The sequence below is a fragment of the Cupressus sempervirens genome, chromosome 6, assembly GCF_028749045.1.
Source record: "Cupressus sempervirens isolate cs-2001-9-10 chromosome 6, ASM2874904v1, whole genome shotgun sequence".
Classification (NCBI taxonomy): Eukaryota; Viridiplantae; Streptophyta; class Pinopsida; order Cupressales; family Cupressaceae; genus Cupressus; species Cupressus sempervirens.
In genome coordinates this window covers 636942502-636966461 of record NC_143123.1, presented here as the reverse complement: position 1 = coordinate 636966461, position 23960 = coordinate 636942502, and the positions used below count along the sequence as shown (strand labels likewise).

Below are 23960 nucleotides of genomic sequence, written 5' to 3'. Positions count from 1 at the left end.
ATTAAATGAAATTACTTCAGAAAAAGAAATCACATACCTCGGAAAACTGAGATTGAAAATCAACTAAGAATGTTTCTGCAACCACCCAGATTAGTCCACAAATATACTATAACAATTTCACAACTCGACCATCATCTAAAAACCGCTATCTTAAAAATCCTATGATGATTACAACTAATTACCAATATGATTTAAATTAGGGCATTACATATCATTTTACCAATTAGGGCATCAATTACCATCGGTTCATTTAGGGCTTCTGATATCGCTTTACCACTTAGAGCTTCCGCGTCCACATATTCAATTTAGGGCTTCCGCGATGACAGATTTAATCTAGGGCTTCCGCAACCACGGATTCAACTAGGGCTTTTGATACCACGGATTCAACTAGGGCTTCCAATACCACTGTATCATTTAAGGTTCCAACTGTCACATAATCAATTAGGGCTTTGGATTTCTTTTCCTTCCGATTACTTATCTGTGACAGTTTCTCAAGATTAGCTAAATACTTATATTCAATATTCATTTATATGAAAGTAAAATGATGATAACAGTGAAATACTTCAATTTAATCTTACCTTCTAATAAACAAAAATGATAATACCTATTTCCGGTAAACAATTGAATGCATGGCTTATCTTTGTGTGACGCATATCCAACATCTTGAGAGAGGTGAAACAATGTCAAGGGCTTTGCCACCCAACCGTGGACCACAACTTATCCCCACACAATTTCTGACGAGAAAGGCCCTCCCTACTCGGAATTAACAGGGGTCATCTTGCCATCCACTGGGCTTCCTGATAATTTAACTCACCACACGACTCGGTAGCAGGAGATCACAGTAATAGGAATGTGCATGAGCTATTATTTAATTTTAAATGATAAATAATGAAGTATCTTTTTTGGTACGGATTTGATTATTACAGAATTCCACTTAAGGATCTCAACAATTTTGACAACATTTTTCATGAGTGAAACATACATGAGCTATTATTATTAATCAATATTATTATTAATCATATTTTATCTTATTTTGATGACAATCTTGATTTCTGCACCTCCTCACCTCTCTGAGGCCATCAACTGGTGACTCCCTGATGCTGACATAATAATTTACTGTGGTCTCATAAAGACTCGCCTCATTTTTCTTACTATGGTCGATTGGTATTCTTTTTGTACGTTTGTTGAAAAACTCTGCTTTATTAACTTATCTCTGCATTAAACATGATTTCAAATTGTATGATATATGTTATCCAAGAAGATGGTCTTTAAGATAAAAGAAATTTAAGAGAAATTGTCTATTCGGGTATCATGCAGTTACTAATTTGAATAGAAAATATGACAAATGAATCAACTGATCTTGAACAAGATTTATATATATATAATAAATTGAGAGAGATAACTGTGGACGACTTCATCCAGGACTTAAATCATAACAAGGAATAAAGACTAAAAGGATTTACGTTTGGCTCTTTGAACAATTCGATGATACAAAAACATTGGCTATATGGTCGGCTTATAGGGATGATTTCATATTATTATCATTGTGAAAAGGAAGAGAAAGCGTTTTTCATAAAATACAAAAGATATCTCATATGACCTAGCCCTGTGATAAATGAACTCGAAATTCTGTAATGACTACAATCAGCTTTATATATATTACATCCATTACAAAATAAATTAAAAGGCTGAAAGAAAAACGCATGGCTTCATACCTTCAATATCAATGAAAATCATATGCCAAACCTGCGTAGGTTTAAACGTGACTTAATGCAATATGAAATGGGCGGATACTTGGAGTGAAAACGTCTTCCTTGCTCTGGTTTCCACGTCTGAGAACCTAGGTAAATGGTTTGGGCGTCAACTATCAACAAGAAGGATTTAAAACCGAGTTCTGCTGATACAACACACAATTCAAAAGAATTTCGAACTTGAGGAATATCAATTCGTCCAAAAAGTAAAAGAAGTTGTAAAACAAAAGGTGAATTCCCTGAGATATGACAAGGTTTGCATATAAAATGTTGAGCCGACCATATGGCTACCCAGCAGTTACAAAGATCACTCAAATTTTCAATCAATCCGGCTAAGGCAAGAAAGAAAAGAAGATACAAGGTTTTAAAAAGAGTTATTTTTAATTTATTAAAAACTAATAAGCAACATCACCTATTAAATAAATAATAAGAACCTGACTCTATGGCTTCCATCAGTTACAAGAAAATCCCAACGAAAATCAAGATGACCATTTGGAAAATCCAAATATTAAATTTACTAAAAGAAAGGAATAAGAAGTTGGAAAGAATAAAATTCGAAGATTATAATAATACAATCATTATAATCCGAACATTATTATAAAGTACGACTATTATATTGATGGTGCCAAATCAAGGTTATAGTTAGATGAACATTTATAAACAATTATAAAAAATACTACGACAAAAGATAATTTAAAATCCTTTAAGATACGATTTACAAATAATTTAATTATTTTAAATAAATAAATTATTAATAACTCAATTATTTTGATTGAACTATTTATTAAAATAACTCATGCGATTCCACAGATGTATTCTGTTCCAAGTCACTAGGTCTTCTACCTGTCTGCCCAGTGATGGTGACACTCTGCCTAATTCTTTTCTAACAATACTTCCACCTCTTCGGCATGCTCCCTGCAAGAATTTTCTCCGTAGTTAAATTATAAATTATATAACCATAAATAATCATAACAGTTAACCTTTAATCCTAATTCCATGAATTTCGCGATTAACAATCAACTAACATGTCATCTGCACTTGAAATCATAACGACCAACTAACTTACCATTTCGCCAGATTATATCAAATTAAACTACCAACTGACTTCATGTGAACCTCAATGTCTATATTCCAAACTAGGTCAAAAATTGGGATGTAACATTTATATATATCTTCACAAACTCCTCTCATTTCTCTTTTACGTGGTCTAAGCTAGTAGGCCCTGTCGTTGATCTCAAGTCTCTTCTCACTACTTTTGTATGGGTATGCAGCTCGAGCGGAAGTACATAAGGCTTCTTACTCCTTAGCCAAATTTACATAGAAAAAGAGCGGCTTCTTCATATTAGAAACTTGAATGCAGTTCTTCTTCGGCACTTCCTTATCGTCATTGAGATCCAACTTCGCCATTGCTTTTGTCACTTCTTCCATCTTAAGAAAATGCAGATTTTCTCTGTTTCTCTTTAGGAATAAAGAAAGTAAAATCTGTGCACCTGAAGTTGAAAAGTCTGCTTCAATCTACTATTTATATAACCATTGAAGGCAATGGCTTATCAAGTTCTCATGAAATCCTTGATAAATTTGGAGGATTTTTTGTCTATCTGGTTTTTCCGGGGTGGTTGTTGAAGGGATGGCTGTTTTTGTTTTATTTAGCTTATTAGTCCGTCTTTATGTTCAATGATTTCAATCAACCTTGATTGATCTTCCTATGGACAAGTGTGTTTGGTATGCACTCTGCAGTATGTATAATAATCTCTATAATATGTATTATCCTCTGCGATATATATCTTTTAGTCTTTGTAAGTGCAAATGCATTTCTGCGATATGTGCCACGATAATTATGTTATCTTCTACATTTGGTGTTGGTTCTAATACCATGTTAAGGTTCTAAGGATCACTGCAAATGTAATAGCACTACCATAATGTTTGGTATGTGTTTTCCAAATGGTAGTGTCCTCTTGTATTTGTATGAGGAATAAACCAAGAGAAGAGACATGTCCCTTCATGAGACATGTCTATTTATCAATATAACTAATATAATGACAAACTTAATTATAGTTGTGTGTGTGCGCGCGCGTGTGCATATGTAATTATTTTAGTTTTTCTTTAATCTCATAGGTTTATCCTTCCAAAGCTACCAAAACATCAACATAGAATCACAAGTATTCATTCAAATTGCTGGCTGTAGTACAATCTCTCTGTCAGATTTTACCAGCTAGATGAAGCATTCTCTTCTCGGGTACTCTCAACATGCCAAAAATACCAATGTGCTTATTACTGTGTACACCTACAGCTGAAAAGTCTAACCATGATTCTTTTGGGATTTCATCCAGATGTGAGACTTTCTTTAGAGTTTGTGTCCTAAGATAGATTGAAGCGACCAAGCTTGTAGAAGATAAAGAAAATAATACTTTTGAATATTCTTGTCTCTTCAATCGAATTCCTTATAACCAATACCCAATGATCCAAAAAAATTGATATTCACTTCTAAATTGGAAGAGCACTCAATGGAAACATTCTAATTTGTAACCCCCAATTGCTAGGCCATGAAAGCATGCAATCAGGCTGTAGAAACTCTAACTAAGGTGGAAGAAAATCAAATCGATAAACACTTGAAATCAGTCCCCTTTCTTGATTGAAAGATAGGGTATGTCCCTGTAAAGTGTCTGCTAAATCCTTATCTCTTAATCAGACTTTTAATCCAGTCTTATATGCTGAGAATGATCTTCTAAGTAGTATGAATATTGATGAAATTAGTGCTTATTATAATACAGATACAATACTGAATATTTAACCTTTTATTGTGATAGAGAATGATGCAGGAGCATCGTGCATGGGAAAATTATTGAAATTTTTTTTTAAAAAAAATATATATATATCTGGAGGAGAGAGAAAGTGACGAAAATTAGAGGAGAAATAATAAAAACAAATAAAAAAGGGGAAAAAGGAGAAAAGAAAGGAAAAGGGGATTTCTATTTTCGAGGTGCATAGGTGGCATAATTGAAAAAATAAAAAATAAATGGTTGTCATTCCATTTATTGAGGTGTGTGGGAAGAATTTTAGAAAGTTATGAATATTGTAGAAAGTTGTGGATATTGTAGAAGGTTTTGGAAGTTGTAGAAGGTTGTGGATATTGTGTAGGTGGAATTCTAGAAGGTTGTGGATAAGTCATGCATTAGGTGGTAAGTGCCTATTTAAGCAAAGCATATGAGCATTTTTAATCAAGCTTGAGAAGTGGAAGCTCAAGAAGGAGAAGCTCGGGAAGTAGAAGCTTTGGAAGGAAAGCTTGGAAAGGTGAAAGTTGTGGAAGGTGAAGCTTGGAAAGCTTGGAAGGCTTCAAGGTGTGAAAAAGAAGGAGGAAGTGAAGAGTGAGTTTTCTTGAGTCTGTGGACAGAGCGCCGAATGTGAGGCAATTTACAGCAGGATTATGGTGGATTTGTGAGTGTAGACAGAGTGTCGAATGTGAGGCAGTTTACACTTGGATCTTGGATAAGGTTGGAGAAGAGCTAGTGACTGCGATTTAGAAACAAGGAGGTTGCTTGGTGGCTTGCGAGCACAAGTTGAGATCTTGGAGGTTTCTACTAGAGTGTGGATCTGGGCTAGCTTGGGCTTGGATTGGATCTTGTAGAAATGTTATAGTAATTGCTAAGGATTTTCAAGTATAATCAAATTGTTTGAAACATTTTGTCATCTCGTTGTCTTCATATTGTTGCATTCTTGGTTTTGAGTTGGTAAGGGTGGTGTGGCCCTTCATTAGTGATATCAGAGCGTACCTTTGTCAGTGGTATCAAAGCGTACCTTCATCAAGTGGTATCAGAGCCGTACTTCATCAAAGAATCTCAAATATAAATTGCAGGATATAAATTGCTTATAGGAGCAGACTGCTATAACTGTGTGTCCTATAATCTGCATTTACAACCTACTTATATATCCTTTGTAAAGGGTATGTCCCTCAAGGGACATAACCCTTCTTAACTTGGCACGTATAGGAGAGATATATATATATATATCATTAAATGCCAACCTTAGAGATATATTACTATTAAGAGGAAGTACGGTCTGTACTGTCAGACCTGTAGGTTTATCTTGGTTAATATTCTTAACACTTTCTCTTAACTTGATAATCCTACACAGAGATATTATATCTAGCAACACCAATACATATGAATAAGCAAGAATTAATGCTCTATGTTTGTCTATCTCTTCTTAGTATGTGGTATCATAGAACACATGATACAAAGTCATATTACTAAACCTGTGATATGACAAATCACTGCCACTAGTGATATTATACAGGATAAATTTGAAGAGTAATCTCTTCATTTATCCAAGTTATGATTTCATAGAAACTGGTATTTCTATATCACAACATGATCCCGAGTTTTAAGATCTACCAGAATACAGGATAAACCTAGAGAATACTAAGATTCTTCCTTTATCCAATTTGTGACCCATGAACATAGCAATGTCAACATCACAATATGATCTTGAACTCATCTAGATCTTACAGTAGAACTCTACTGTTTAGCACATTATCCAAGAGATCATCTCCTCTCATAATGTTTTATACGAGTGTTCATTATTTTCAGAGATAGTCACCTCTTAAAATAATGAATACAAATGGTGGAGCCCATAACAGTCAATAGCCTGACAAAATAAAATTATTTTATTAATAATCAAGAGAGTACAAATGGATTACAACTCAACCATACCAAGTCTCCTCATGAAGTGTTCTATCTTCACTCTAGATAGAGGTTTGGTGAGTATGTCTGTTGTCTGATCTGCAGTGCAAATGTATTTCAATTTTACAAAATTCCTATCTACCATATCTCTTACATAATGCTAAGGAATTTCAATATGCTTGGACCTGACATGAAAACTAGATTCACTGAGAGCTTGATGGAACTCTGATTATCACAATGAATAATTGTGGGATTCATAGCTTGCCCAAATAATCTCACAAGTAACTTCCTCAGACATATTGCTTCTCGGGAGGCCATCACTGTTGCAATGTATTCAACTTTTGTGGAACTCTGTGCTACTGAAGACTGCTTTCTACATATCGAAGATATCATTGCTGATCCCAAATTGAAACAACATCCTGAAATACTTTTCCTGTCTTTAACACTTCCACCCCAATTTGAATCAGTGAATCCATGTAAGTCTAAAGCAACTTTCTCATATTTGAGTCCGAGATTAAGAGTGCCTTGTAAGTATCTCATAATGTGTTTAATTGTGACTAGGTGAATCTCCTTCAGTTCACACATAAACTGACTTAAGGCATTAACTGCATAGAAAATATCTAGTCTTGTATTTGCTAAGTGCATAAGAGACCCAATCATCTGTCTGTAGAGAATAGAATCTATGGATGGTGATTCTGCAGCTGCTTCCTTAAGTTTATTTAGATTAGTCTCCATTGGAGAAGACATAGGTTTGCAATTCCACATTCCAAATTTCTTTAAAATATTTTATGTATACTTCCCTTGATTTAGTATGATACTGTCAGAATTCTGCCGTACTTCCAATCCTAGGAAGTAATGAAGGAGTCCCAAATCTTTCATCTCAAATTCTCCAGTTAGATCTTTTTTGCATTGATCTATGAGATGATCATCACCTATTATTAGTAGATCATCAACATACAGTATCAGAATTATCATATCATCTTTATCTCTTTTATAATATAAATTTGAATCAGCTTTATTCTTGGAGAATCCTAAGCTGGTGAGATACTTATCAACTCTTTCGTACCAAGCCCTGGGAGCCTGTTTAAGCCCATAGAGAGCTTTCTTGAGCCTGCAAACAAAAGTGTTAGGATCATGAGTTTCAAATCCTTCAGGTTGCTCCAGATATACTTCTTCTGAAATCTTTCCATTTAGGAATGTTGTTTTCACATCCATTTGATGTACCTTCCATCCCTTTGATACGGCAATTGCTAAGACTGCTCTTACGGAGGTATATATGGCAACAGGAGCAAAGGTTTCTTCATAATCAATCCCTTCTTTCTGAAAAAATCCTCTGGCTACAAATTTGGCTTTATACTTCTCAATACTACCGTCAGTAGCATGCTTTATTTTAAATATCCACTTGGAAGAAACAATAGATTTTCCTTTAGGTCTTGGAACAATTTTCCAAACATCATTTTTCATGATAGATTGGTATTATTCTGTCATAGCTTCTTTCCAAGCTGTATGTTTAATAGCATCAGAGGGATTGGTTGGCTTTGTTTTGGATAAATCACTTATGTTAGCTATATAACTAGAGAATCTTTTAGGTCTTTTGCTTTCTCTGACTGTTCTGGAAGGTGCAACAAAGTCTTGAGTTGCTTCAACTATTTTAATGCCCTAAAGTGGTCTTTTCTTTGAATTTTCTTCAAGGTTCATATTTTGAATTTCATCTTCGATTTCTTCTAAGTTCTCCCTCTAGGACTTAGATTCACTATTTCTTTCAGAACTAGATAAAGGAGAAGGTTCATCAAAACTTATGGCTCTTTTGAATGCAAGATCTTCTTCAAAGATTACATCTCGGCTAAGTTCAATAGTTTTCTGTCTAGGTATGAAAATCCTATATGCTTTAGAAGTTTCTCTATACCCTACAAAAATACCTTTCCTCTCAAAGGGTTCTGACTTGGTTCTCTTTTCTTTTTGAACATGGATATATACAGGACATCCAAATATTCTAAGATGACTTATATTGGGTTTTACTTTAGTAAATACTTCTTCAGGTGTTTTATCTTTAAGATAGGAGTGAGGACTTTTGTTTTGAATAAATACAGTAGTACAAGAGGCTTCTACCCAAAGATAATATTCTAGGTTTTGGTCAAAAATCATAGCCCTAATAGCTTCTATAATTGTCCTATTCTTTCTTTATGCTACTCCGTTTTGCTATGGGTTATAAGGAACAGTGTACTCCCTCTTAATCCCTGATTCTTTACAAAACCTTTTAAACAAGTTTGAGGTATATTCTCCTCCATTATCAGTTCTAAGGGCTTTAATTTTATGTCTTGAAAAATTTTCAGTTAATGCTTTGAATTCTTTAAATCTTTGTAGGATTTCTTTGCATTTTAAAAAGTAAATCCATGTTTTCCTAGAGAAGTCATCTATGAACAAGATATAATACCAAAATCCTTCAAGAGAAGGAATAGACATAGGTCTACATAAATTTGAATGAATTAATTCTAGTACATTATTTGTTTTCCTAGTACTATCATGAAAGGGACTTCTGGTGCTTTTACCCAGAGCACACCCTTTGCAAATACTAGGGTGGTCTTTATTTAATTTGGGTAATCTAGTAACCATCTTTTCCATAGTTGATAAAGTTTTAAAATTTAGATGCCCTAATCTTCTATGCCATATTTCATTTGAATCTTCAGCTTCGTGGACTAGGGCTTGAATGGATCGACTAGATTCTGTATTCAATTCATACAAATATCCCTTTCTTTGACCAATTAACTTTGCTTTCTTGATGGACGAGTTCTTAGCCCAAGTTAATACTTTGCCATCCACGAATGCAACATTGTGTCCATCATCTTCAAGTGCTGTAATTGAGATTAGGTTTCTTTTAATCCCTAGTACATAGAGTACACCTTTAAGAAGAAGACTATTTCCTGATTTTAGTTTCAAAGTACAATTTCCAATTCCTTCAACGGAGTGTGCTGAGTTATCACCAATGGTAACTTCACCTTTAACCTTCTCTGATAAAGAATCTAGAGTTTCTTTGTATCCTGTTATATGTCTAGAAGATCCACTATCAATTACCCATGCTTTATTTGAAATTTCATTTGATAGAGAGGAATACAAAACACGGTTCTCAGGATCATAAGTATCTTCTTCTCTAATGACATTTGTACAATTTGCCTGTTGTTTGGAATTTTCAGGACAATTAGACCTATAGTGTCCAAATTTTTCACATTTGAAACACTTTATTTTTAGATAGATCTTTCTTGGGCTTTCCATTCTTTTGATTTCCCTTTTTCTTCTTGAAATGCTTCTTCTTGCCTTTATAGGAATTTGTATTAAGAACATGAAGTTCTTCATCTTCTACTTTTGGTTTCCCTCCTTTCTTTAGTTTTCGGGATTCCTCTTGAAAACAATCATTCTTGACTCTGTTAAAGTCCGAAAGCTGATCTTTGGCACTTATTCCTTGTGTAAATGTCTCCCATGAATATAGCAATCCATCTATAGCCATAAGTGTTAATTTTGTGTCACTAATGATGGTTCCTATGCTTGATAGTTCATCTCTAATGCCGGCAACTCTTAAAAAGTAAGAACTTATTGATTCTCCTTTCTTTATCTAAATGTGATTCAGTTGCCTTCTTAGTGCAAGAACCCTGGTTGCATTGTTTACTTCTAGGCATTTCGTAATGCATTCATCATATCAAAGGCAGTTTGATGTTTTGTAAGGATAGGTACAATATCATTTTTAACTCCATCCAAGATGATTTGAATAGCTTTTCTATTTCCTTTGCTTCAGATAGATTTGTGAGGTTCAACTGGGGGTTGTTTGGATGCTCCATCAATTAATTGTTTTACATTGTTCTCTTCAAGAATTATCATGATTTTGAACTTCCAGGCTTCAAAGTGCTCTTTCCCATCAAACCTGTCCTCGGGTCTGATTGTGTAAGCAATGGAAGATAGAAGATTGTTGCTTGATGTGTACAAAGTCTGATTATTGAAATTTAGCAGAGCCTAGGTTCGATTACCAAAGCTCTAATACCATGTAAAGTTTCTACTAAATCCTTATCTCTTAATCAGACTTTTAATCAAGTCTTATATGCTGAGAATGATCTTCTAAGTAGTATGAATATTGATGAAATTAGTGCTTCTTATAATGTAGATACAATACTAAATATTTAACCTTTTATTGTGATAGAGAATCTTAGATATAAATTGCAGGATATAAATTGCTTATAGGAGCAGACTGCTGTAACTGTGTGTCCTATAATCTGCATTTACAACCTACTTATATATCCTTTGTAAAGGGTATGTCCCTCAAGGGACATAACCCTTCCTAACTTGGCACCTATAGGAGAGATATATATATCATTAGATGCCAACATTAGAGATATATTACTATTAAGAGGAAGTACGGTCTGTACTATCAGACCTGTAGGTTTATCTTAGTTAATATTCTTAACAGTCCCTTTATTACATTTGCTATCCTATGGAATTTAAAACAGAATAAGGCATAGCAATTTTATTGATTAACTAATACAAATACCTAGACGAAAGGGGACATTACAGTCCTCCCTTTCTCAGATTGTTGGTCTGCTAGCAATTCCAAATTGGGATGTGTCAAAATCTCTGCGCCTTCCTAGGTTGCGTCTTTCATAGGTAAATCCTTCCATTTAATTAGGTCCTCCCAGATTATTTAATTCCTTAACTTCCTTTCCCCCCAATCAGCAATAACTTCAAGGACTAGGACAAAGTTCCCTTCTTCATCTAAGGGTGACAGCTTTGGAGATGCAACAGTATGCTGTCCCAATGCCTTCTTTTTGCAGGAAACATGGAACACATAATGAATCTTACTTCCTTCAGGCACCTCCGACTCATGATGCAACCTTGCCAATATTCCTGAGAATCTGTATGGACCAGAAAATGTGGCTTCAGGTTTTTTGCACAACTACTCTTCAATGATGGCTGCCTTTCTGGTTCTAGGCACAGGAACCAAATTCCCAACCTGAAATGTTCTCTCAATTCTATGCCCGTTTGCAAACATTTTCTGTTGATTTTGTGCATGTTGGATGTTATCTTTTAGTGCCTTGAGAATATCTTGATATCCTGGAATTGTTTCTTTTGCACGAGGGACCTTACTTTCATCAAATGCCAAATGTACAAATGATAAAGCATCATATCCGTACAAGGCTTCGAATGGAGACATTTCAATAGACATATGATAGGTGGTATTGTGACAATACTCACCTAAATGAAGCCATCTTGCCCAAGCACACTATTGCCCCAAAACATAGTTTCTCAAGCAGCCCTCTACCCATTTGTTTATGATTTGCATTTGTCCATCTGTTTGTGGATGGTAGCTGGTTCTTGAAGTTAATTCTGTTATTGCCAATCTAACAATTTCTGCCAAAACATACAATGTATCTGCTGTACGAGTCACTCACAATGGTCTTGACTCTTAGGTAGACCATGTAATCTAAAAACCTCTTTGAAAAATAATTCAGCAATGTAGGATGCTGAAAAATTGATAGCAATGGCAAAAAAGTGAGAATATTTTGTTAACCTCTTCCTAACTACGAAGATACAGTCTCTCCCTTGTGCTCGGTGTAGGCTTATGATGAATCCCATTGATAACCCTTCCCACTTTTGTTCAGCTATCGAAAGTGGTTGTAGAAGACCTGTAGAAAATGTGCGCTCTGACTTGTTTTGTTGACAAGTTAGACATTCTCTAATATGTTGTAATACATCATCTATTGACCCCTTCTAGGTAAAACTCTCATGAACTTGGCGATAGGTTTTGAAGGAGCCTAGATGTCTTGCTAGAGTAGTACCATGAAATGCCCTCATAAGCTTTTCCTTTAATGTATTCTACGTCAAAATCATATGTCCGAGTCTTACTCACCCATTTTTGTTGCTGCTCATTGAGATCTTTTTGTTCTAGGAAAAACATAAGATTGTTGTGATCATTCGTAACAACAAATTTGGCACCCATGAAATACTATCAAAACTTAGCTAGTGCGTGCATGATAGATAGCATTTCTTTATCATAAGTGGACTACAACCTTTCTAGATTCCTGAGTTCTTGCTTTCAAACGGAATGGGATGCATATCCTGCATTAGAACTGCACCAATTCCCTGGCCTAAGGCATCACGCTCACAACAAATGGACGTGAGAGGTTAGGTAACACCAGTACTGGGCATGTGCTCATAACTTCAATGAGTTTTTTAAAAGTAATTTGTGCCTTACCAATCTATTGGAATGCACCTTTCCTAGTAATATCAGTCAAAGGGGATGCCAATTGCAAGAAACCTCTTACAAACCTTTTGTAATAACAACACAAACCCAAGAAACCCCTCAAATCAGATATGTTTTTGGGAGGTGGCCAATCCAAGATTGCATGTAATTTCTCTTGGTGAACCTTCATTCCATCCACCCTAATCACATGTCCTAAATAGAGAATCTATGGGCATTTTGAACTCACATTTGGAAGCCTTTGCAAACAGTGATTGTTGTTCCATTATACTTAGAACCACATCCAAGTGTTGCAAATGTTCATCCCATGTCTTATTGTAGATCGGTATATCGTCAAAGAAAACCATAACAAACTTCTGCAATTGTTCACGGAATGTGTGGTTCGTGCAAGACTGGAAGGTTGCTAGGGCGTTTGTGAGTCCAAATGGCATAACAAGTAACTCAAAATGCCCATAGTGACAACAAAAAGTAGTCTTCTTCCCAAACACTAATATGATGATAGCGTAAACACAAATCAATTTTAGAGAAGAATATACTCCATGTAACTCACCGAGAAGCTCATCAATCCTGGGAAACTGATATATATTCTTAATAGTCCTCTTGTTTGGCACCCCGTAATATATGCACATCCACATTTTTCCATCCTTCTTGACCAACACAACAGAAGAAGCAAAAGAGATGGAACTAGGGCATATATGACCCATTATCAGCAGCTTCTTAATTGCTTTTTTTAATTTCTTCTTCAAAGTGATGGCGATGTTTGTAAGCTGTTGTGATAATAGGCTTTGAACCCTCCTCTAACTCAATCGCATGCTCAAAACCCTAATCAGTTGGATGACAGGGAACATCTCCAAACATTGCACTATGTTTATCTAACAATGTTTGGATATCCACATGATAAGGTGACGCACTACTAGTGGGTGGTTTGCTAAAACAGTGAGCTGCCCGTTCCACATCCTTGTGTCTAAAAAGAGCCTCCATCCTCTTTGGGGAAACCACCCATGGTCCACCATGAGACACAAGCTTAAGTACTGTTTTCTTTCCGTTAGCCATGAATTCCAACTGCATCTGCTTGAAGTCTTGAAAATAACATTCAAATGATTCCAACCGCTGTACTCCTAAAACAGCGTCCACATTGCTCAACCCAAGCACATAGAAATCACCAATCAAAGTATACTCTCCCCTCTGTATGTTCAGTTGTGGCACAACTCAATTGCAACTTAATGGAAAACCATCTGCAACAATAATGCCGAATCTATGAAATTCCTCAGTGTGAAGTCCATGCTTGCTCACCAATCCTTCATCTATAAAATTGTGTGTAGCTCCACTGTCCACTAAACATATCATTATTTGTCCTTTAAGGACACCTTTCAGTCAGAAAGGGTGACCCCAGATAATGTGGCAATGTAAGGAGTCTCTCTGTCCATAGTATCTTCCAACTCAATTTGTTTAGCTGAACCTGTTGAGCAATATCCTCATCAGTGTTGTCTTCCTGCTTACTCTGTTCCTCATTGTCCAAATGGACTTGTATCAAATAAATCTTGGCTTTTCCAAGACAGCCATGACCAAATGCCCACGGTTCTTTACAACCGAAGCATAATGTTCTCATCCTTAATTCATTTTGTTTCTCCTGCTTAGTTTTGAAAGTTATGTTTCTTTGCTGATTGAAGCTCATGTTCATCTGCTGATTTGAACCTCTCTTATCAGATTTCCAAGAACTGACATGTTTCCTCTGTGACAGGTAAGAAGTTGCGACTTCTAAATTCGTGGCTAACCCAATAGCATCATCTAATGAACCATGGATGTATGCCTTAACCAACCCTTTAATTTATCACTTAAACCTTCAACAAAGAGCATTGTAACTCTATTCTGTGGCATATCAGGAACCAATACGACAATTCTTTGGAATTCATTTTTGTAAGAGTCTAGAAGTCCTGCCTGCTTAAGCTGCTGTAGCTCTCTGTAATAGACCTCTATGTCTTTTCAGTCAAAGCGAGTAACCAACCTCTTCACAAACACTTCATAAGACTAAATTGTGGCGATGATTCCAGGAGACAAGTTCATGATGCCACCAATCATATATGCTACTCCTTCCAGGTGCATAGTAGCAAATTGAATTGCTTTCTCCTCTTCCATGGGCTTGAGTGCCAAAAATGTATCCAACTTAAGAACCCATGATCTTGCTGACATGTAATTGGTTCCCTTAAAAGTGTGTATAGTTATTTTGTTCAAATCATCTTTATACTCCATAGGTTGTGTGCCCTGCCTAACTCGCCCTCTAAGTCTCCTGTCTTGTCTTTCTAAATGGTTTCTACCCGTCTTTATGCCAGTTCATGAACTGATTTAAGTTCATTAGTTGCCTTACATCAGCTGGTAGTTGCAAATTTGTCTTGTACCACCATAATTTCATCTGTGATGCGTGTTTCCTCTACCTTTACTTCTAGAACTGCTGCTTCAATGAGCCTTAGTAAGAAAACAAGACTACGAGGTTGATAAGAGGTGGTGTCTTCTGTTCTAACAATGCTAGACATTATCCTACCATGCTGTTCTTTTCTAGCACCACTTCTATCACCATCCTGATTTTGTGCATTCAGTTGTTGGACCCATAGATTTTTGACTTGAGCAAGAAGTTGTTGTTGAGATTGCATAAACATTTGCATCATCTATTGCTGTTGCTGTGCCAGGTTCAGTTGATCACTACTCCCATCGTTTCTTTGTTCTGCCATGTTGCCTTGATCAAATCGGGGATTCTCTTCATCAGATGCGTCTGACTGTTGACCGGCTCTACTTCTGGTGAAATATCTATATGATCCTATTCCTCTTGAGTGCATGGGACAGCTTTAATTTGACATGCAAGGGACTAGAAGCAACATGCAACCAGATATTCTAACATGTGACTGAAAAAGCTACCAAGCAATTGAGAAATCTCTGACATGCAACTACATGGAGGGCCAATGTGTGCTCTAATACCTCTGAAATATTCTATGCTATGAATTCTCAACAGATATAAGTCTTACAATTCAGAATGCAACTTCTTAACTTGACTCAATAAAATTGCAGACATAAAATTAATATATTAACTGCACGAGCAATATAGATTTCCCTTTCATGCCGACAACAGTGCCCTTCTGATTATAGAGAATTTATTACAAAGGAACTGAACAACGGATGGCACCTAATGCTCATACCATATCTGAAATCAGACAATATTGATAATTTAGAATTAGGAGTGTTCAATCAAATCACTGGCTGTAATACGATCTCTCTGTCAGATTTTACCAGCTATATGAAGCTGTTTATTCCCTGCTACTGTCAACCTGGCAAAATTACCAATGTGCTTATTGCTGTGCACACCTACTTCTGAATGACCTTCATTAATCTGGGATTTCGTCCAGATGTGAGACCTTCTCTAGGGTTTGCATCTTGAGAAAGACTAAAGTGACCAAGCTTGCAGAATATAAAGAAAATAATAATATTCAGCATATCCTTATCTCTTCAATCGAATTCCTTATAACCAATGCCCAGCACTCCAAAAAGAAGACTTTTTTCTTGCTTCTAAATTGGAATATCACTCGATGGAAACATTCTAATTTGTACCCCCAATTGCCAGGTCATGAAAGCATGCAATCAGGCTGTAGAAACTTCTCTACTGAAGTGGAAGAAATCAAATTGATAGCCACTGAAATTGGTCCTTTTTCATGACTGAAAATGGACATATCCCTTTATTAAATTTGCTAGCCTATGGGAATTAAAATAATTAGGCATAGCAATTTTATTAGCCTCTACAATTGGGTTCAGAGTCATATGCCACTAATTGTGGGGTGGGCCTATTTAATTTCAGTCCACACGTTAGAGACTTTGGACCTAAGCTATTGTATTAAAATATGATGCCACATGTTTGAATTAAAGCCATACGTTTCATGTCTAAGGCCCATTTAGGTATGATTGCATTGAGTTTGAGGGGGTTCACATACTTGATTCAAGGTCTGTCCTATCTGAAATTAATGCCCACATGCCTTGGCCAAGCTCCAGGTTTAGACCATGGAGTCGTACGCTTAGGTCATGGAGTTTGAGCTTATGGAGCTTATACATTTAGATTTAAGGGCTTAATTGTTTGGATTGTGACGCCACACGTTTGGATATACGGTCTCATACTTGAGATTAGCTCATACATTACAGCTGTATGCCCAAATGTTTAGATATAGGAGGCTTTGCCATTGGGTTGTAGGTCCATATGTTTCATCATAGGTCTGATCTTCATTGAATTCAGGTTCTGATTTAGGCCTCAAGTCCACATGTTTGAAATTTGGGGCCTATAGGCTTAACTTGAGGCCTACATGTTTCATTTATCGGCCCTTAGTAACTTAAATCAAGTTTGACCGATCAGCATTAGGGTTTTCATGATTTGCTCAAAGTTTTTCTCACTTCAAATTGCTTCTTAATTTCATATTCTCCATGTTCAAATTGATCCTTTTGGTCTTGTTGATCTGAGTTTTGTTCCACTAAACATGCATAATTGAATACATTCCAGGATGAAACACCAAATCTCAAACTCTCTCTTGAATAAAGATGCTCATATGCTAAATAATGTAATGAATTATGTGATCAAATGAGACAACCTCAAAGTTCCTTCTTAATTGTGGACTTTCACTCAGTTTTATGATGTGATATGCTGGTTATCACAAAGGGACTTATGCTCTTCATTCAATGGAAATCATCTTGACTTCAACTTCTTCAAATCAAACCATTGCAAGGGAAAGGGTTTAGAGAGCTAATCTACTCATAAAAAGTGTGAGAAATTGTGGATGTCTTTGTGACTCTACTAGACTTAGTTTAGCCATCCACATCGACTGAGCTACTGCGATCTCCTAAGGTAGATGTAAGATGTTCAAACTATCACCATTCCATTGACACCATCCATCGATGCATATTAATGCGCAACACTAGTTGAAGTTAAGTTTGTGATTTTATGCCATTTGACCACATAAGATAATCCTTCATTCAACAAGCAACTAGTGGTTTGGTCTAAGCAAGTTCACCAAAGATGAATTTGAAATCACTTCCATTCAACTAAACACTACTTCTAATCAACATGAAATGAAATCTACTCTAAGTGAGGAAATGTAAAACCAAGCAATACTCTAAAGCAACACAAGTAATCCACTATGAAGGCCACCAATGAATCAACAAAACTTTCATAGCATTATTTAAACAACTTCAACAAGTCTCTCCCTGAACTGCTCTAATCTAATATCTTCTTAATCTAAACTTATCTCTCACCTAATGTGTTACAAATGAGAAGGCCTTGGCCTTTTATACTTGCTCAGTTGCAATGAAGAACTAAGATTGGTTTAAGATCAATGGCCAAGATTTATCCATTACAAACTCTAATTAGGGTTGCCACCACTAGCATCCAATTACACAAAGGCACCTCTTTGTGGGCCAATAAGAAAATTGCAATGCTTTTGAGAGCCATTGAGAAAACAGATAAGGTGGAAGCACTAGATGCCTTACACATGTGTATCTAGAATTTTCCAATTGGCTGGAAATGGATAGACACCATATCAACATTATCATTTGACTTGATTAATTCTTTGATGATGAGAAAATATCTCTTGACACTCAACATTACCAAGCCTTCAATTTTGATGAGATATTCCCAAATTGCTTCATCTTCACCAATTTTCTCCACTCTTTGTTCTTGGAAATTTTCTTATCACCGTGATAATGATGAAGTCTTCATGTAGCTGGATCCTTCGGAGTGGACTTGGATTTCTAGAGGAAATTCAAGTTGATGATAAAAAAATTCTACTTCTAGACTTTGATTTTTTCCCCTCTCCTTGTTCTTTGCTCTTGGAACTCCATCTTGATCTTGCTCTTAGAGTTTGCACTTCCAACTTTAAGTATCATCTTTTTTGTCCTCTCGGTGAAATCTCGCCATAGCCTTCTCTTGCCTTCAACTTTTCCATCATTCTCTCCTTGCAAAACAAGACAACAACACTTCTTAAAAGCTTGGATTTCATACTTGTTCCTAAAATCAACATTGGATGCTAAGAAGTGAATTTTTAGAGGATATCACTCTACTCCAACAATATCATTGAGTATTTTGCCTAATTTAACATGGAAGACTGGTTTTTTAAAACTTTTAAAATCTGATCACATTAAGACAAAAGTAGAACCCAATCAAAGCATTTAGCCTTAAAATTCTGAATCTAGAAGCTCAGATCTGCAAGAGCTTGATCTTTCTAAACTTCCTTTGCCCTGAAAAACCTGAGTTTTAAACCTTGAATGTGATTGAATTTGGGTGCCTCCTTCTGACTTGATTAGGCAATTCCAATGACTTGAAATGAAAAACATATCCCAAAAAATGGAATTCATTGGGCCTTATAGCTGCGCGGAAATTTGGAGGTTGTTGGGATTAAGAATCCTGAGACATGGTCGTATTCCGACCTACTCTCAAGATTTTTTTATTTTTCAAGTTATTCCCAATTTGCCCACTTCAATCTCTTTAGCTTAGAGGGCGAAATAATTTATATAAAATATAACATTCAAGTTACTTTCTTATACTCTAAGTTATATTTTATATAAACACTGTCAAGATGTTTTAGAGTGGTTTCAAGTTCATAGGATTTATAATAAAGATTTTAGATTTTGAGAGTTTCTGAAAAATTTCGAACTTAGCCAAATTGAGGATTCAACACACTTCGAGCAGTGTTATCTCCCACAACCTTTCCTAACTTTTGAAGATAAAATTGAGATTGGAACAAGGATTTTCAACAGAATCCAACTTGTTTCATCACAAATCCCTTGATTTCAACTTCACCTCTCTGATAATTTAGCCCAGCTCTCACCCATACCCATGATTGACTTGAATATCCAACAAGCTAAAGTTGCTTAAACTCATCTCTCAGACTTGGAAACTTGAAAATTGCCACTAAAGCCAGCTAAGATCACTTATACTGTTAAAACAAAAAGTTGGGGTCCCCATTACGATGGTCTGAAAACCTCACAATGGGTCCCATTGTCCAATAGATGTAATTCACTCCATTGCCACTTATGTGAGTGGATTCCACTTCTTTATTTTTCAAATTGCCACTAAGGTGGTGGATTGCACTCCTTTATTTGTCATTCAGAACCACACTGAAAGAGTTAAATAACATTTTGACCTTTATTTTCTGTTATGACTATTTAAATAACATTTTGACCTGTATTTTCTGTTATGACTATTTAACTTAGACAATTTTGCAAGACTACGTCATACATTGGTATTGACTTCTGGAAGTTCGCCACTTAAGTGAATTCCACTCCCTTGCTTGGCAGGCTGCCATTTAAGGTGGTGGATTCCACTAGTCTATCTGGCAGGGTGAACCAACTTTCCTATTCAATCAAGCAATTTCTTAATAGAGTGTTGATGTTTCTTCAATGCCGTTGACTAACTTAATCCAAACATTTGACCATTGCCTTCTTGCTCTTATTCTTAACCAATTTATTTGCCATTTCTCAATTTTGCAATACTTAAGCTCAAGAGACTTGCAAAATTTCAAACTGCTACCAATCTACTCTATCACCTAAACCTTTCAAACAGCTCCCTATTTCCTTTTAACCTGAAAATATCGAAGTATTCTTTTATGAACCATCATCAGATGCACTTGATTTCACCATGCAAGTATATTTTGGCGCATGACGAACACCCTCCTCACCTCGCAAATTCTCAAACTCTAAAATGCATAACACAAAACAGAGACTCTGTTTTAGATCAATGCTTGATTTGCAATGAAGAATTCAAAATTTTATTCCATACTGCAAAGCACAAACACGTTATTACAATTATGGCCAGCTAATGACATCTTTTTGTCCCCCTTCCTCTGTTCTCTCCTATTCCATCCACCATGTGATGCCTTGTATCAGCCCCTTCTTACTCTCCCTGCTGTGCAACCTTTGCTTCGTTTTTCTAATCTTCTCTTTTGTTCCCCATACATCTCTGTCTCCTGCCCATTACTTTATTTCTATTTTAAAACACCCATAGCTTCCACTCACCATGCTTTTACTGTTATCCTTCTCAATTCCATGGCACCATGTGTCATTGCACAGCCCTTCTTCCTTTCTGACCCCCACTTCTGCTTGAGTTCCCTGGAACCCCCCAACTTACTGCCCTCTCCTCTCTTCCCCTACACCGTTGTCAATATTACCAACCATTCATTGATACTGGCCTCTGTTTTCAGTCTATTTCTGTGACCCTTTTCACATCCTCGATGTCCTACACCAAACTTTCCTTAGCTTTCCCTAATCTTTATCCTCGCATTGTCCTCTCTATTCCAACAGCAATGTATAGGTTTATTTAATGTCTTCTGGTGGCCTCCTTCCTACCCCCGTGGCTTACTCCCCTCTTCTTCTTCCATGCTGCTCTTCTATCTCCCACAACCTCCGATCTTCCTTCCTGCTGCCCAGGGCATTTTTAACCTTTTTCTTTTGGGGTAACAGCCTGATTCCTTCCTTACTTTCCCCATGATGCCATGTAATTTTCCTTCAACCCTCTCTTCTTGGGGCTGAATGGTTATCCAATTCTTTAGTTTCTTTACATCCTCTATGACTTCTCTCAGTCAAGACAAAGACTTTCTCAGTTTAACATCCGAGAACAAAGAGGTATGCACACAAGAGTCCCAGCTTCATGGGGTGACATTTTTATGTAAAATTCAGGTAGAGTACAACTCAATCTTTCTGTGTAGGAACTTGTTTACATCCAGACTTTGGCATATGATGATTGAAATCGGCCACTGGGTAGCCTTTGAAATGTTTCCTGTCATTCAAGAACCAGTTGCCATTCACCACAATTGAAGCATTCCAACAATGTTGCAAATTGCAGCAATGTCTGCTTTTGCCTGGACTGCAGCGAATAAATAAGCACTTGCTTCAATATTGGTGACTGTGCTGGAAGTATCAATGATCAATTCATGATTGCAAACAAATCATAACCTAATGGTGGCTTGAATAAGCATCTAACATTGGCAGCCATCTTGATGCTGGACAAGAATACGATATTAAGGTGCATGACCAATACAACTGTGTCCTACCAGTTGTCGCCCTAGAAGTGTTTGCCAAGTGCTGAATATGCCAACTGAAACTCAAAACAAGCCAAAACTGAAAATTGTTTTGGGGTGATGCTGATCACCTGATTGCCCGGGATGGTCCTCATCATATTTTTAGCGTCCTAACAATTGTCGGCCTAGAAGTGTTTGCCAAGTGTTGAATATGCCAACTGAAACTTAAAACAAGCCAAAACTGAATGCCAAAACTGAAAATTGTTTTGGGGTGATACTGATCACCTAACTGCCCAGGGTGCTCCTCATCATACTTTTAGGAACTCCTAGTCTAAATGAACTATCTATTTGTTTATCCCTTTATAAGGCACTCAGTATGTGTAATCCTGTCGAGCTCTCCAGTCACTACATTCAAGGGAGACTTGAAGCACATGTTTTATCTGTGGCATGTTTTGGGTACGTGAAGCACCAGTCTCGAGAGTCTTGACAAATATGCATTTTTCTGCTTCAATCTTCTAAACAAATCTACGAGTTTTGTTCGCTCTGTGAAGCAATTATGCACTACTACTATCTGATATTCACTTGATTAAATTTTTCTTTGCCATTGTATAATCATGAAGTAAATGAAATTTTCACTGATAGCAAACAAGTACTCATTTGTATTCCTTGTTTAATTGCAATTATCATGAAATTCAATTGTTTCTTTTGATTCCTAATCTTGATTTACACCATTCTGATATTCTTACTAACAGACTGCCTCAAATGTTTTGATGCTATTCAGAAATGGTTTTATTTAATATCAAGTTTCAATCATATGGTGTATCTGGCTGATTGGTAAATATAGATGCAGTTACAAGTATTACAGGATGTCAAGTTAAATTGGATTATACGTTCTCTCTGATATATAACATTCTACGTCTAAGTTTTTAATTGGTTACTCCATAACTGGGTAATTCATGGGGTTTTCTTTGGGGTTTTGTAATGCAGGGGATGGTTGCCTCACTAGCCTTAGACAAAGATGTTTGGGATGCTATGACGAAAAATGAGAAGGTTCAAGAATTCAGACAATCACTATTGAAAGGTTACTGCGAAATTTATTTTTCATATTAAGCAGGTTAGTACCTTTCTAAATATACATTTGCCCTATATATATTGACTTTGAGAGATGTAACTGTGAAGCAGGTGAATCAGAGAAATCAAATGAAAATAAAGCTGTAGACAAGCCTCCTCATGATCGTAAGAATCCTTTTACTGAAGCCATTGAGAATATGAAGGCAAAGATGATGGGATTCAAGGAGAAGATAACAGAAGTCTGTAACCAGTTTTTGGAATTTGCAGACACGGTCTTTGTGAAGAAAGATGGAGATTTTATGGAGAGGGCTATCAAGATTTCATCAATGGTTGGCATTGTTCTTCTCTTGATAGGCCTTGGCAAACGGGTATAAGTTGGATGATATTGTAAGGTTAGCTTAGGTATTAAGGAAAATATGGACTGTTTAAAACTATTTAAAATTGTGAACTAGTTTTATCCCTAGCGTATGTGTAAGTTTTGTTATGTCAACAGAAAAGTCTTGCATGTCTGCCTGTATTATTTATCAGGCTTTTCAGACAGTAGACTTGTGTATATATTTGCAGCATTGTAATCTACATAACTATATATGTCTTGTAATTAGTTTTTATCAGTGTGAACTATTGAAGTTTTCTCAAACTCAACGCTTGGGCATAGAAGCGCCTGCCTAGCGTTCTTTGGCAGTGCCTATTGGATGACTATGAGCTCACGTAATTTAGTATTAGAAATTTGAACAATTATAGCTTTGAATTTGCGTTTGTAGGAAAGTTTTTTGCTTAATGAGCATCTACATCTTATAGAACAAAGTTAATGAAATGGTATACCACCCCGAACTGTTCACTGAACTAAAGTAACTTTCCCTCTAATCATATTATGGCGGTAGCGGGTCACAAGACATTATGATTAGATATATACTCTGCAGTAAGAAATGTATGCAAGGCATTAACCAAGGCAATATTACTAGATATATACACGGCATTAACCATCCTTTTTATTTTGTTTGCATGGTTTTTGAACCACAATTCTGTGACTCTAGAAACTCTCGGTATAATAAGTACAGAAGTTGTGATTTAATTTTATTTCATTCTATATACCTTTTTATTTATCTGCAATGAACATTTCAAGAAAGAAGAAACACAGGCATGGATATATACTCTGCAATAAATTGTCCCGGCGTGCTAC

General features: G+C 36.2%; 1 protein-coding gene across 1 annotated transcript in view; it reads left to right on the top strand.

Moving 5' to 3' along the window:
* LOC149553836 (uncharacterized) overlaps positions 1 to 23528 on the top strand; it is a 29522-nt gene extending 5994 nt beyond the window's left edge. Inside the window, exons 3-4 of the mRNA XM_089789188.1 lie at positions 22697 to 22790; positions 22892 to 23528. Of these exons, the coding sequence (XP_089645314.1) occupies positions 22697 to 22790; positions 22892 to 23154 (357 nt within the window). The 3' untranslated portion in view covers positions 23155 to 23528. The remainder of the gene's footprint in view (positions 1 to 22696; positions 22791 to 22891) is intronic.
* The last annotated feature ends 432 nt before the right edge of the window (positions 23529 to 23960 follow it).